This window comes from Miniopterus schreibersii, assembly GCF_964146895.1.
Source record: "Miniopterus schreibersii genome assembly, chromosome: 11".
NCBI classification, from domain to species: Eukaryota; Metazoa; Chordata; class Mammalia; order Chiroptera; family Miniopteridae; genus Miniopterus; species Miniopterus schreibersii.
Genome location: NC_138111.1, coordinates 20,368,198 through 20,384,627, shown reverse-complemented (window position 1 = coordinate 20,384,627; position 16,430 = coordinate 20,368,198). Strand labels below are relative to the sequence as shown.

The window sequence follows — 16,430 nt, the reverse complement described above, 5'->3', positions numbered from 1 at the left end:
ACATATAAAAAGAAAGCAAATAGCCCCAAATCCCATGACCCTACCAAATGAGAGATTTTTCGTTGGTTTATATTTTTTTGTTCTGATTCTTATGTATATATCTTTTATACAGAGATACAGTCACCACATTAGATATAAATTTTTGGTTTTTTACTCCTTGTACTCTTACATCATACACATGTTAATACATTAGTATTCACGGTTATTGTTTTAAATAGCTGCATATAATGCTGCATTAAGTCATGCTAGTATCTCAGCATGATTTAGTTTATATGAGAATTACTAAGTTTGTGCCCAAACACCTTTTTAAGTCTAAGGTCTTGTAGGCCATTCTGATAGAGGAAACCATTCTATTAATGGCGGCACATTTCAAGCAAAAGCACATGTGCGTTTTTATTTTTAAATAGCTTATGGCAAAAATTCCTTTTCAGTTCAGTGAAGTAGATGCTTCTAAGTTTTGTCATCTGCTCCTTGATTGATAGGTGTGCAGGCTGAGGAGTTCAAGCATTTGGTTTTGCTTTTGGTAGCTGTATATGTGTGTGTGAGTGTGTGTGTGTGTGTGTGTGTGTGTGTGTGTGTTTCTTTTCAGAGGGGAGGGTAATGTCTTCTGTTGGAACGTGCACTCCACCCTCTTCGATAAGGTTTGTGGTAAGAGTTGCATCACTGCCCATAGCATTAAGTCATCTCCATAGCATTAAGCTCACAGCTCTTAGCTCCCGTATGACGTGCGGAGGGTGGAGTGTGTCGCAGTCACATTCACCTTTCATTTGTGTGTTTGATGTGGCATTTATATTAAGTAGGAGTAATTTTTTTTCTGATTTTTTTTTTCTTGTGTCACCAGTGCACCTATTCCATTCTTCCATCGCTGTGCTCCTGTGAACATTTCCTGCTATGCCAAGTTTGCAGAGGCCCTGATCACCTTTGTCAGTGACAATAGTGTCTTACACAGGCTGATTAGTGGAGTAATGACCAGCAAAGAAATTATATTGGGACTTTGCTTGTTATCACTAGGTAATTGTTTTTCTCATTATTAGATATATATAGTACTGCAGCAGAAGACTGTTTTGTCTTTTAACCAAAATATGAATACAACTGGGGATACTTGTAAAATGTTTCACTTCCCATAGCCAAAATAATTGTTTCAGATTATATATAGTTATAAATATATATATCTGAAACTCATTTCTTTTCTTTTTCTTTCATTGGAGAAAACTGGTGTTTTCTCCAAACTTTGGTTACTAAGTCTATAATAACCTTTAACATTATAGCAAGAGGCTTCTTTTAACAAATCAGTACCCCTTTGTTTTTAGTTATGAATCTGATCATTGGCTTATTTCCTTATAAAAAAGACGCCATATATTTATATATATATTTCCATCAAAAACACATAGATTTCTGATTGATTACTTTTGAAGTATTTAATTTTTTTTCCCTTGTAACAGTTCATAATATCACTGTATTGCTGGAAAAATTAGGAAATCTCCACTTGTGAGCCATTGAGTTTTTGTCAATAATTAAATAATATAATCAAATAAAACTTATTTTCAAGATGTAAACTCCCTGTATTATCGTAGCCATGTCAGTATTTATGGACCTTTTTAGTTGGGAGAAGGAAACTGGTAGGAACTAAACAACCATTTCATTATATAAATAAAATGAGTATATGTACCTGTTAACAACAAGTGTAGTCATTGAGAAAACTAGCTGTATTTCCAGCTTGTCATTAGACAGTATTTTCTTTTTGCTTAGGGAGTACTTGACTCAATGGAAATAATGCTGTCCATATGAAAAGCTTTTTTTATATTTGACATGCTCCCATCTGTTTTTGGTTCCTGTTCATTTATTGCAAAAGCGAGTGCCTTAATAATATTACAGTCACAGAGCTTAACCATTTATTTGGCTTTGCAAATGGTCCCCAGAAGCTTGACCATTAGCCTGGTTTTACGTAAAAATTATTTGGTTTCTGAAATAGTTGAATACTTTTACCAAGAAAAATAAATCTAAATCTTAAAAATAGTGATAATAATGTTAAGCCATTGGAATTCCAGCTTTTTATTGGAGTGGTTCTCTTTTAAGGCTTGAGATCTTTGTCCATTTGTTTGTGAAGTGGCCCTTTAGACAATTAAAGATGAACAAATTACGATTTCAAAAACAAATTTCCCCGTAAAAGGGATAAATCCTCCCACTCTTTTTTGAGATTTTTTACTCAAGATTTTAGCGTGTTGGAATCTAGCTGGGGATGGGTACAAGAAGGGTTGGCTAAATAACTCCATCGAAGCTTTGCTCCGTTTTGAAGAGCTTCCTAATCAGGACCCTGCCCCCAGTTGAGGAGTGAGGCCAGATGAATTTTGGCTTCGGTAGGCTTCAGGATACTATCCCACAGGGTCAGACCATCTCGTGGAATTTTAGGAGAGAGACAACCAGAAAAAGATAAAATACCACCTAGTTCATTGACCAACCATCAGAGAAATTGGCCCTGAAATGCATCAATTACTCAAGGAAGCGTAGCACCTAATTTAACTGATCTCTCTCTATGTGTGATAATTTTCCTGGTCACCAACATGACATGTCATTCTCTGCACTTTGTGTGTTGGCATGTGTGTTTGCATGTGAGTTCTGATGCCTTTCTGTGGTGAATCCACAACAGTTCCGTGCTGTTTTTGAGTCACCATGTGCATTTGCATGTACCCTTTTCTGTGTGTATAAAACCACAGTTAGGTGCCTTTGGCTTCAAGTGGCACAAGTACCAAAGTCAAGGTGCAAAAGCAACCTGTTTCCTTTTTTACCTAAATTGGGGTCATGACGTTGTCAGTAGCAACAAATTATTTCCCTAGGAGATAGTAGTTGAAAGAATTTCTCTTTATATTTTCTGGTGTTTTCAAATAATATTCTACATGTTCTCTCTTTATCTCCCCTGCAGTTCTATCCATGATTTTGATGGTGATAATCAGGTATATATCAAGAGTACTTGTGTGGATCGTAACAATTCTGGTCATACTGGGTTCACTTGGTAAGCTGCTTATTTCTTTGGTTTTCAGTAATTAGAATTGAGATTAAAGATTGCTTCTGACAGTCCCTCAATTTGGAACTACTTTGGTTATTTTAAAAAAAAATTCTGCTTGTGAATTAATTTAAACTGTAAAAAGACTGGTAAGTAGATTACATTGAATCAGGTCGCTGTGAGACCAATAAATCAAATAAAATGGTGAGATCATTAGCACATGCAGATTCTCTTAAGGGGCTAACTTTTTTTTTTTTGGTCAGTATTAATTTGGGGGGAAGAACCCAGTAGGAAAGACAGCAGCTGAGGCTCCGTTTTGTTTCCAGCTCTTTAATTTTCACTGATTCTTCCATTGTTCCTGGCCCAGCAAGTGAAGTAATCCTTTCCTTTTACCTGCCTCTTTTTAAAGGCCTGAAATAACTGTTCTAAGGTGTTGAACTTCTTTCTGGTTGAAGAGTGTCCCTGGCAGGATAATTGCTTGTGTGTGTTTAAAATTTTATTACTCATTTTTCTGTCTGTCGACATTCTATTTTGTTTCTTTGTTTTATTTTACTGTTTGTAATGAACCTTTCTGGGCTTTCTGTATTTATCGTCTCCTTTTTAAAAAAAATAATTTCCCCTTCCCGGCTATAAATGTGTATCTAGCTACCTTCATGGTAGAAAATAGAAATATAAAAAAGAAAATAAAACTTTTATTTTCACATGCTACATCTTCTCTTTAAAGAAGATTGTTTGCCTTTTAAAATTTTGTAATTATTTTTACCCCCTCCTCTCAGTTAACCACTGTTAGCGTTTGAAATCCAGACCTTTTTCCTCTGTGTGTGTGTGTGTGTGTGTGTGTGTGTGTGATATAGTTTAGTAGGGGAATTTGCCCCCATTACATTTATAATTGTAACTGGTATGTTTGGTTTTACTGATGTCATCTGTTCTTAAATTTATGCTTTCTTATTTTGTTTCCCCGTCTTTGCTGTATGACCTGTTTTCTTTGGTTATTTTCACCCTTGCTTTGGATGTTATATATTTTATTTTTACTTCAGCAGTTGGTAACTTAAACATTTTCAGAAAATATTCTTTAATCTAGAACTCTGTAATTATTAAAGGTTGCATTGAGATGGTATATGTAGAGTTTTTCCGTACCTCCTTTTAATTTAGCATAAACTTTTCTGCCTTTCCCCCACTACTTCCTTCTGCCCACTTCCACTTTTAGCCCTTATAAAATATGAGTTTTTGTATTCAAATTCTTATTAAAGTTAAAATAGTATTTGATATATCTTTTTAAAGAATTTTGCTTAGCTTTGCCTTGAAAAGTTTCATAATTATATTTAAGTTTTCCTGTCCTACTTTTAGGTCCTGTTTTCCTAAAGCTTCATTCCTGACTTCCTGTTTCCAGCTCGTCGTCGTTTTAGCTGGAAGCTGGAATCCAGTACCTTATGCATGACAGATTTGAGGGTTGTACATATTCTCAGTTCTTGATTATCTAAGATTGTCTTTGCCTTCACATATGAATATTGAATTTGTTGCATATAAAATTCTTGCGGTACCGTATGTTCCCTGTGTCTGTCTTTTATTTCAGAGAACTTGGAGAGCAATACAGATTTTGTTCCTTTGCGCATAACCTGTCTCCCTTACCTAGATGTTTATGTACTTTTTAACTTATCCTCATAATAGTTTATAATTTTTATCTAGTTCTGAATATTAACCAAGTTTGCCTATGATCTCTTTGGGGGGGTATCTTTTTCAACTCTGAAAATTTTTCTTTATTTCTCTATTTGAGTATTGTTTCTGTTCCAGTGGTTTTGTTCTTAAGATCATTGTTCATTCATCTGTGGTCATCTTCTAAATTATCATTTTAATCCTTTTGTTATTTTCTTCACATTCCAGAAGAACCCTTCTACTTTATCTCCCGTATACTGATTCAGCTTTCCCCACTGTCAGTTCTGTACCTGACTGCCTAACTTTGTTATTTCAGTTTAATCTTTTTGTAGTTCTCCCACTCTCAACCATCTTTCTTTTCAGTTTGTGACCTTCATGTCTAATAGTGTTTTTAGATGGTTTCGTAGTCAGTTCGGGCTGCTATACCAAAGTCTCATTGACTCCATGCCTGATAAACCACAAGCATTTAATTTCCACAGTTTGGGAGGCTGGGAGTCCAAGATCAAGGCACCAGTACTTCATTGTCTGATAAGGTCCTGCCTCCTGTTTCTGGCCACCTTCTTGCAATGTTGTCACATGGCAAAGGAGTGAAGGAGCTCTCCGGGGTCTCTTTTTAAAGGGCTCCACTCTTACAACCTAATCATTCCCCAGAGGCCCCACCTTCCATACCGTCACACTGGGGATGAGCTTTCAACATGTGAATTTGGGGGGGCACCCAAACCTTCAGTTCATAGCAGATGGATAGTTTCTATAATAAATCTAGATTTGATTCCCAGGTTTGCTACTTATTAGGTATGTGACATTTGGCATGCTGCTTACCTCTCCTAAATGTCAATCTTATCATTTGTAAAGTGGAGCTAATGCCCACTTAATAGTATTGTGGCAATTAGATTTGGTTGCGTCTATTGCACAATTCTAGGCACAAATGTAAATGTCTAATAAAGATATCTACTGTGGCCGCCGTAACATCCTTCTTGATGTCATCGTGGTTGTCTCATTCTGTGTCCTCTGAACTTCACCCTTTTTCTCATAACTTTATGTTCCTGTTTATAGAGAATGTGTTTTCTTCCATTTTTTGAGGCTATTAAACAGGTTTTTGAATAATTTTCTTGTACCTTCAAGATTTTAAAATAGAAGTATTTCCCTTGCTCTGAAATATTTTTCGTGGACTTATGGTTGCCTGGGTTTGTTTACTCATCTTCAGGAGAAGAAAATTCATGTTCATTATCTGCCAGTAGGTAAGGGTGCGGACTTTGCCTTGGACCCCATTTACTCTTTACTTGAGTGGAGGTAGAGGTTAGGATGATTTGCACAGATCTTAGTCAGTTTCTTATTTCCCGGGCATTTATCTTGTACACACACACACACACTCTTCTACTCTGCATCTTCCATGTCCTTGCCATGGCCTCCAAGGCCTTACCGTGTGATCTGGTTGGTCCCCGTCTACCTCGGTGCCCACTACCCACATCTCTTACCTCAACCCCCTTGCCCGTTGCATACCCACAGTGGCTTCCTCCTATCTCTTTTGCTAGGCATGGTCCTACCTCAGCATCTTAGAATTTACCTCTTGCCTGAAACACTCTTTTCTTAGCTTTGTAGACTTCGCTGCCCTGTTTTTTATTGTCTTTCTCAAATTCATCTCACCAGTGAGGCCTTGCTTACCCATCTTATATAAAATTGCAACGCTTTTCCAGCGCCAGCACTTTCTATCCCTCTTCCCAGGTGACTTTCTTCTTAGACTTTATTTGCTATGTTTTCATTTTTTTCCCTATTTTTGTTTTCCCATTGCTATGTAAGCTTCATGAGGGGTGAGGGTGGGAACTTGGTTTTGTTCACTGCTCTATCCCCAACACCTAGGACAGGAGATGCGGTTAGGCACTCAGAATATTTGCTGAATGAATTGAATGAAGGGTTTGCCTCTGTCTTCAGTCTAGTTCTCAGAATCTCTGAACCAGTAATAGAGAGAAAAATTTCCATCCCTAGCACCCACCGCTATCAAAGATTTTTCTGTCTTTGTTTTTACCTAGTGGGAACTACTCTTTTGATCTTCACTTTTTTCATTGTACAAATATTTCATCAGCTGCATGACTGTCGGTGCTTGCTGCTGGGGTGACTGTGATGAGTACAGCAGAGAAGATCTTTGCCTTCCTCGGCGTCATTGCTGATTTCTATGACCCCCACTTGCTCACTACAGGCCGCCCAGCTTAAACTGATGCTGAGGCCCTCTTTGTGACCAGTTCCTCTTGAGGGTATCTATCTTTATCAGCTTCAAAGTCAATAATAAATACAGTTGAAGGAAGTTTATTTGATATACCGAAAGACTTCATATATCAATGTGGAAGATGGTAGTGGAGTAATTGGAGATCACTTTATGCTGGCAAAAATGTTATAACCACGCACCTCCCAGCCAAGTGGATTGCTGCTGCATTAGTCCCTTGATGATGCATGGGAAGGGTCCAGGGTCCAGAGAATTGAGGGTTTATCACACATTTTCGTGTGCTAATTATTGCAAAAACAATTGTTTTTGTCTCCAGGTGGCACTGGTGTACTATGGTGGCTGTATGCAAAGCAAAGAAACTCTCCCAAAGAAACAGTGATTCCTGAACAGCTTCAGATAGCCGAAGACAATCTCCGGGCCCTCCTCATCTATGCCATTTCCGCTACAGTGTTCACAGTGAGTATAGGTCCAGGTGTCTGCATTTATTTACAGGAGATCGTTAATGGAGCGGAAACTCACCTCTAGCTATCGCGTGCCTAACCTTGACCCCCGTTAGGCGAAACCTGTGCCCCACAGAAGGCTTCTGCAATTGATGAGTGCTGTTGGTGCAACGTTTTGCTCCGCACAGCCTGCTTTTTGAGAAGATTTTACTTAGACTATTTACATTAGCATTTACTAGTAGAACATGTTTTTTATTGTCATAAGATAATGTAATTGCTTTTTAAAAAAGTTTTTTACTGTTAAAAAGTATGTTAAGAAATAAGTCTCCTCGTCATTTCATTTACTTGTTTACTAATTAGTTCCTATTTTCCTTTTAAACTTTTTTTAAACAACATTATTTCAGAAATATAGGTGAGCATTACTGCCTAACTACTATACAGTAAAGTTACTAATTAACATGTGGTTAAATAATCTAAACTCATATCTTTGGCTGCACTTCTCCTCTCTGAAAAAAAGAAAAAAGACATCTCCCTCTGCTTCTAGGTATAATCCCAAGCTTTTTATTGAGCATTAAAAACAAAATAAATAAATAAATAAATAAAGCCATCATAAAACCATGTTGCCAACATATGTGTTTGTTATTATTGTACAAATATTTATTAATCAACTTTTAAGAGCAATTTCTATACCAGGTGCCAGGGCGGGAGGGTGGGGGCTGGTGAACGAAGGGTGAATCTGGCATGGACCCTGTTCTTAAGGAGCTCTTGACACAGGTGGGAGATGAGGTTCAGATACCTCCAGTGCTCCTGTGGACATGGCATGTGGTCCTCTCCCCTATTTTTCAAAGTGACAAGCGTGGACCTATTCAAATAAAGTAAGTGTCTCATCTTACCTGGCAAACAACCCATTCTGATTTGTAATGAGTGGAGAAAGGAGAAATTAGAAGAATTCTAGGATTTAATAATAAATTGAGAAGTCCTTTCATTTAGCTTTAAAGGACATTTTCAGTATACCATTGAAAATGGTAAGTGCTGCAAGAGAGATACAGGCTGATAAAGGATTCCTGGGATTTGGAGAATGAAACTTCCGCGTTTTAGAATGGAGGTGTTATGGTGAAAATGTCCACCATTGTTCAGTGTCAGTTTTCACAGCCTAAAACAGTAACTGAAACCTTTCCCTCCATTCTCCGCACACAGGTTATCTTGTTCCTGATCATGCTGTTCATGCGCAAACGCGTTGCTCTCACTATCGCCTTGTTCCACGTGGCTGGCAAGGTCTTCATTCACTTGCCGCTGCTAGTCTTCCAACCCTTCTGGACTTTCTTTGCTCTTGTCCTGTTTTGGGTGTACTGGATCATGACACTTCTTTTTCTTGGCACTACTGGTAAGAAGACATGTTGCTTCTTTCTCTTAGCAACAAATCTGATTCGTATTAAAATATTTAAAACATCAAAGAGATATAGTTTTTCAGACATTTATTGACTGACGTCTAACACCCATTAGAACTGGCAGTGGTTATGGCTCTTCAGTCGCCTGCCTTCTAATCATGAATTTTAGATCATCCTAGCAACGTGAGTGTCAGCCAGGTAAGGCCTGAAAATTGCATCCTGGCTTTGAGATTGTCATGGCTTTGAAGTGAACTCCTGTACTGCCTCAGACATTTAGATCCACTCTAAGATGAACGAATTAACGCAGTGCCACTTTGGAGTTGCCTCAAACCCCAGTTCTAGCTAAAGATCAAATTGCTTCCTTGGGATTTTCTAGTTTGGAAATGAACTGAACCTAGCTAGAGCTCCTATTGATGATTCAGTTCATAGACTCCCAGATTTGCGTGTAGCCATACTTAACATCAAAGGTTCCGACTAAGTGGAATTAATTGTGAGGAGTAGTGTAAGGTTAGTAAACGTGTGTGTAATTTCTCTGGCCTTTTAACACGCACCCACCACTTTCATAGAATGTGAATTTCTGTACTTTGCTAATAATTTAGGTCTGTAGTTATTAGGCAAGTAATAGCTCTGAAAAAAATTCAAATACTTGAAAATCCATGCCTAAACTAAATAATTGATAATGTGGTAAGAACTATGTTCAAATAGAACGAATTTAAAAAGCTATCTATCATGGCTTTGGGGGTAAACAAATTGCTTATTAACTATATAATGTTTCCCTTCACAACTTCTCAAGTGATAATCATTTTTTGCCCTTTAATGAAGGAGCACTGTGATCATAAGTTTGTGGTTTGGGGGTAGGGACTTGTGGTTGGAAAGTCAATCTCTTAAATTTGATAGCCCTATTTTTGGTTTATACTTTACGTGATTCTTCGTCCCTTCCTTGGCTTTCCCTAGGCAGCGCTGTTAAGAACGAGCAAGGCTTTGTGGAGTTCAGAGTGTCCGGGCCTCTGCAGTACATGTGGTGGTACCATGCGGTGGGCCTGATCTGGATCAGTGAGTTCATTCTAGCGTGTCAGCAGATGACTGTGGCCGGAGCGGTGGTGACGTACTATTTTACTAGGTGAGGATTTATACTTGTCTGAAAACTTAAGATCATCCAAGTGATTGTGCCTGAAGGGAAAGGAGCTGAGGCTTGTGAGAATGTCATTTCCTTAAGAAGTAATTGGAAGGTAATATGACAAAATGTGATAGTCGATCATTCTGGGAGGTAGGAAAACGAGAGGGGGTGATTTTTTTCTTTATACTTTTCTAAAACTTTTCTCCAAAATTAATCAGAATGGCAGGCCCCGAGAGAACGTAAATTATGTCTATCAGAAGAATAAATCTTGTAGTAGGGCCTTATGCACTTTTGCTTTAAATGCAAGTCCATCAAAGGAAAACAAGCCTTTTTAATTTGTTCGGATCAGAACAACTGTGTGGCTCCCTTCCCTAACTTCAGCGCTGAGTGTCGCGGTAGGCCTTATCGTTTCCCATTGTAGTGAGGTGCCAGGTTCAGAGCAAACACCTTTTGAAGTTCCATGTTCCGACTGTACAATTAACTCCGTAAGTATTTACTCATCAGAGCTTTCCAAGCACAGTTTTATTTAACTTAAAATATTAGCGCATAAGAGTCCCATGGAACTACCATAGGGAAATGAAACATTAATTTTATACGGTCCGTGTGTAGCATTTATGTTAGTTTTGCATTACTTTGCCATTTTTGTCATAAAGCTAGAATATGGAAAATGAACCCATTTTTCATTGCATGGGACTCTAAACCATTCCTGTGTTTCGCCCCTGGGCTAGCCTTTGTTTTAATTCTCTTTTTGGTCATTTTTAAAATAGGGATAAAAGGAATTTGCCATTTACACCTATTTTGGCATCGGTGAATCGCCTTGTCCGTTACCACCTTGGCACTGTGGCCAAAGGATCTTTCATCATCACATTAGTGAAAATTCCACGAATGATCCTTATGTACATTCACAGTCAGCTGAAAGGAAAGGTAAGGGGAAAATACTTTTCTGTTGCTTTCTGTGGGCACATACTGGACCTCACTTCTGCACGTAGTAAAGCACCCAATGATGTCATGTCCAAAGCTGCGAATATTTTCTTCAGAGTCCTGGCCAAGTGAAACCCAGTCCTTCCTCCCTCGCCCCCCCACTCTCGCACACCTTATACTCTAGCAAAATCCGTGTCGTCACTGGTTTCCCCAAGTGTCCTGTGCTTCTCTTCCTCTGTGTCAACTCACACACTTTCCTCCTTAGAACCTCTTACCATCCTTGACTGGATATAACATGCATTTCAGCATAGCTCAGTTCAAATGCCACCTCTTCTGAGAAACCTTCCATGATTGCTCCCATCTCCCAAATGATATCTCTGTCTGTTCTCTACTTTCATAGCACTAGTATCTATGTCATATTCTGATTCTAACCTTTTTTATGTTTAGCATTTCCACCCCCCCTCCTGGATCGTAAGTTCTTTACTGGTCTTCTGTACCTCAGTATATCTTATATGCAATAGGTACTAAATAAATGTTGGATTGATTAAAAGTAAATCACTCACTACATTTTACGGAAAAAGGTATGTGGAGGCTTTGAAGCATAAGTAGTGATTTTTAAAATTTTTATTTTTCTAACAATTGGAGTATTCTTTATGATGGTGTAATTCTTTATTGTTATTATTGTTTTAATTATTTCAACTTTTTCTCCTTTCCAGGAAAATGCCTGTGCTCGATGCATGCTGAAATCTTGCATTTGTTGCCTTTGGTGTCTTGAAAAGTGCCTCAATTATTTAAATCAGGTAAAATATTTTAAAAATAAATCTAACATCCATTTTCAAAGTCAGGTTTGTCATTTCCTCTTTCAAGGTAAAAGGATTGAGCTTATTGAAAGGTGTTATGTTTTTCTCATGGTGTTTTACATTGCGCCTTGATCAAGTATCTCTATTTCACTCACATTCTTATTTTTAAAAGTAGCCTGTGTTCTTACCAAGGCTCATTATTAATTAATTGTGATACATGGGTAAAATATTAGGGTCCATATCTCAGGAAAGACATTTATCTCTTATGCCTTAAATTCCCATCCTCTCGTCTTTGATCGTCCCTAAGAACTTGTCTACTCTCGCCATAGTTCTTTCATTCTATAAAAATAACTAAATAAAACTCTGAGCGAGCCAGAGCAAATAGGTCTTTCGGCCACACAATACCGGTTGTCCACGGGCCACCGGTTTGTTGCTTCTGCTTTAAAGAATTTGGAGGGTAAGAGTAAAGAAGAGTGTTGATGTGAAGGTAGGGTAGGCCAGAGTCGTTTTGCAGCGCAGTAGGAGATTCCTGATCCCAAACTGTGCCCCAGTGCCACACTGCACGGGGGTACAGCTGCCTTCAAAAAAGAGCTTTAGATTTTTTAAATGAGCCATTCAGCATTTACAGCATAGGTGTTAGGGTTTTGCAAATAAACAGAGGGAACTGTGAGCCGCTCTTTGTTTCTGTAGGTGCTTATCTTAATGTGACTTGAAGGTGACTATGTATCTAACCTAACCGGGAGAATTCACTTCAGGTAGAGAGATTGTTACGGCCAGAATCTGTTTCTCTTCAGCATTGGATTACTCGTAAGGCCGTGGTTTACTTTGGCTCTGTTTGAAGATAGTACATTTAACACTGGAGGGTAGCTGCTGTCTGGCTGATAAGCTCTTAAGATTATATAAAGCCTTTCTCTATATAGTAAAAGTGGGAGTTGTAGAGGATATTTTTTTGAGTACCACCAGCTGATACTATACTAAGCACTTTATATATGTATAATCACTTCCTCTCCACAACTCTGTAAGGAAGGCTCATGTCCCTGTTTTATGGGTGAGAAAATTGAGACTGGCATCTCATGACAATCACAGAACCTAGAGGTGGAGGAAGTTTTCAAATCCAAGTTCACCCAGCTCTCACCTTAGTATTACACTGGCTCTTGTATAAATATATACACATGGGCTTTTTTGTTGTTTTGTTTTAAATACGTTTTTATTGGTTTCAGAGAGAGGAAGGGAGAGGGGGAGAGAGAAACATCAACGATGAGAGAATCTGTGATCGGCTCCCTCCTGCACGCCCCCTGCTGGGGATGGAGCCCCAAACCCCGGCATGTGCCCTCACCGGGAATCGAACCTCCGTCTCCTGGATCATATAGGTCGATGCTCAGCCGCTGAGCCACACCGGCCGGGCTATATACACATTTTGTGCAATATAAAGAACACTAAATTATGGTTTATTATAGAGAGTAAGTAAACATCTCAGATTCTCACGTATCATGCTGTAATCGAAGACAAGTGGTTTTAAAGCCAATCTCTTTAATATTTGCACCATCACTTTAATTCTGATGACCCCTAACAAATCTAAAAACTTACAGCCAAATGGAATGAAATCTGTGGTATAAGTTTGACTTTGTGCCCCCTCTATCTCTCACTCAGAATAAGAAAGGGGTCGTTTTAATTGCCTTTTCTCCTCAGTTAATTTATAATGATCCACACAGAGTTGCACCTAGCCTATTTACCTTTTCCTACCATTGCTGTCTAGCTTGCCCTTATTGAGTTATTATGTACGATTTTAAATTTTAAGAGAATTTCTAGGTCCTTAAGTGAGGAAAGGACAGAGGAATGAGACTGTGGAGGCTGTGCTCCGGGACAGATGGCCAAGCAGGTCTGAGTTACCTGCGCGGTGACCTCTGTCCTAACATACTTATTCCACTTGGTCACTACTTTCACTACATCCTGTCACACGGAAATGCTATCAGTGTCCAGTTGGGCTAATAGGCATCCTTTTAAAAGGATTCCTGGGTGGTGATCAATTTTTATCTTGCTCTGGGAGTTAATTAGTTCCAGGCCTATGTCCTGCCTGAGCAGACGTTGGGCACAAGAGAAATGTTAATCAGTGATGTATCTCTGGGTGCGGTTTAGCCCGAGACGAGATCAGGACGGCTGTCAGGGAAAGCTGCAAAGGACTCCGAATTTCTTGAGAGCCTTAGTGTGAACCCTTTTAGACTAGGAGGTACGGAGGCGGAGAGAAATGTTATTGACCTGCTGTGGTCCGTAGCACATTTTTCTTTCTGCAGAGATGACCTTGACCTTTGTGGATCACACACGGCTCATCTAACTGCCTTGGGAGTGGGAGGAAGCTTGTAAAATACACACTTACTGTTTTCCATGTGGTTGAATGCACAGATCTGTAGGAATATTGTCAAGGAGGCTAAATGTCTATGAGCCTCCCTGACCCTGGCACTGAGGAATGGAGAAAAGAAATCGTTCCTGCCTCCTTCCATGTCAACAGATGAATGTGCTTCTGCTCTAAAAGCAGATGGGGTGGGTGGGGCGTGGTCCGGAGAGAAGAAAGCAGCAGCAGAGGAGGAGTAATAATAGTTCTCAAATAAACTGACGCTTCTGAAAATTAATGAGGGCAACAAAAAAGCATCTGTAGTTCATTGGAAGTGTTGGGCCTGCTCCTGGAGTCAGCTGGTCTGATGAAAACAGGAGGGATTGGAGGTGTGTGGATCCTCTCTTGCACGCACACACGCACGCACGCACACTACCGTGGGGTCTTTTCCTGTGGAAAAACTGTTATTAAATACAGTTGACCCTCCATATCCATGTGTTTCATATCCAGAGGTTCCACATCTGTGTATTTAACCAACCGTGGATGGGAAACACTGGGGGAGGTGGGGGGTTACGTTGTTGCGGACGTGTACTGTGTAGTTAGGCCTGTGATGGTTGCATCTGAACTTGAACATGAACAGATTTTTTTCTTGTCATTATTTCCTAAACAATACAGTGTAACAACTAGCATTTACATTGCATTAGGTATTATAGTAACCTAGAGGTGATTTAAAATATGCAGGAGGATGCGCATAGGCTAGATGCAAATACTACACCATTTTATGTAAGGGACTTGGGTATCACGGGGTGTCCTGGAACCAAACCCCTGAAGATACCGAGGGACGACTGTAACTGGTTCATCAGTCTCTTGATCATGTCTTAGAATAGGGGCAGTGAATATTTTTGGCTCCGTGGGCCATCTAGTCTTTCACAGTTGCTCAGTTCTACCATTGTAGCGTGAAAACAGCCACATACAATCTATAAACAAATGACCATGGCTGTATTTCGATAAAACTTTATTTACAAAGTAGGCAGCAGGCAAGATTCTGCCCACGGGCAGTTAGAGGACCCCGGCTTTAGAATAAATTGCTAACTGAGGTTTTGTTTTTGTTTTTTGGGGTTTTTTTTAGTGAGGACATAGGGATCTGGTGAGAACTGGGAACCAGTTTGGGCTTTTTGAGAATAGTTCAGACGAGGGTAGCTCTGCGTCATTTTTCAGCAGAGTTACTATTGCACAAGATCAAATGTACGGTCATTTTGATGTCATTGAGGCACTTGGCGGAATGTTTCAAAAGGGGCTTTGTCAAAGGTGAAGAAAGTGGGCCACTGCAGTTAGGCAGTTAACTCTTTGGTGCCTGCTGTCTCTTAACTGGTAAGAAGCACTGAAATCACAATAGGAGAGAGCAAGCGGCAAATGAATGCTGAGAAAAACGTAACAGTATGATTTCTTTAAAATACTCTGTCTACTCACTTTTGAGATAAAGAGACCTGCAAATATAATATAGTCATATATTCTGAGAATAAATTGCCTTAATTTGTGCGACAGAATTTCCTGTATTAAAATCATACCGTGTTTCTCAAAGAGGGCCGTGATTTCCTTCTGCCCCATCACTGAAAAAAGTTTATGAACCTTAAGTAGCCATCTCCTCAGTCCGGCACTCTTTCCTTGGCCCTGAAATGCTCTGCATTTTTAATCAGTGAATTTAATCATATAAAGGCAAGTTAAATTTTTGATGAATCAAACCTCATCTCCATCCCAGGTTCCTAATAACTGACAAGCATTCAGGTGGAACATTCATCGATGTCCCTCGCTCGGTGTCTAAACCTTTACAGACCGCACAGTGTAACGTCAGCCCTTCGTGTCCAGCAGTTTCCCGGCAGCCTGAACGTTCGGGACCCACCAGTGATTCCTAAAGTCGGCACTAGGCCAAAACTTCCGAGGGACCAGAAGTTTCAGTCACAAAATCCATATACTTTGCTAAGACTCAGACGTATTTGATGTTAAGTACTCACATTTCCTGGAAAATGTTAATGCTATTCTAAAATGTCATGTAAAAAAGGGGGGGAGAAATATCAGTCTGTGACTAGTGTGTCAAAAGAGGGCAAGGGGCAGCAGAAGCAGGCATCATTGAATAAAAGTATGTCGCCTGGGATTCGGTACCGCAAGGGACAGAAAGCCAGCTCAGTCTGACCTAAAAAGAGAGAACCGGGGAAGGGCTGTTTTTCTCAAGTGAGAGTTCAGGTCCTGCACCAGAGTGGAGGGGTATGAAGCACTGAGCAGCTGACAGCGACGCTGCAAGAGCTGTGAGAGGTGACAGCAGGCAGAAGGCACCAAGGAGGGGAGGGTCCGTGTTCCAGGTGAGACAGCACAGCAGGCCGACGCCTTCACGTGTGTGCGTAGCTGTCAGAGCATCGCCGAAGTGGTGCCAGGGCACCGCGGGCATTCACGGGGACCAACCTGGCCCGTCTAGGAGACGTGCAGCTGTGTTTGAGTTCCTGCGACAGGGAGGGGTTCATGGATGTGGGAAAGAGTAGCGTCGGTTTTTAAAGAACTGGAACTAAGC

At 39.8% G+C, this 16,430-nt stretch overlaps 1 protein-coding gene across 3 annotated transcripts in view; it reads left to right on the top strand.

Moving 5' to 3' along the window:
- The window catches only part of SLC44A1 (solute carrier family 44 member 1), a 145,407-nt gene that overhangs the window by 85,159 nt on the left and 43,818 nt on the right, over positions 1-16,430 (top strand). For all 3 annotated transcript variants that reach the window (XM_081150682.1, XM_081150681.1, XM_081150680.1), the window contains exons 6-12: positions 842-1,011; positions 2,921-3,010; positions 7,189-7,328; positions 8,510-8,696; positions 9,655-9,820; positions 10,585-10,741; positions 11,455-11,538. In XM_081150682.1, the coding sequence (XP_081006808.1) occupies positions 842-1,011; positions 2,921-3,010; positions 7,189-7,328; positions 8,510-8,696; positions 9,655-9,820; positions 10,585-10,741; positions 11,455-11,538 (994 nt within the window). The remainder of the gene's footprint in view (positions 1-841; positions 1,012-2,920; positions 3,011-7,188; positions 7,329-8,509; positions 8,697-9,654; positions 9,821-10,584; positions 10,742-11,454; positions 11,539-16,430) is intronic.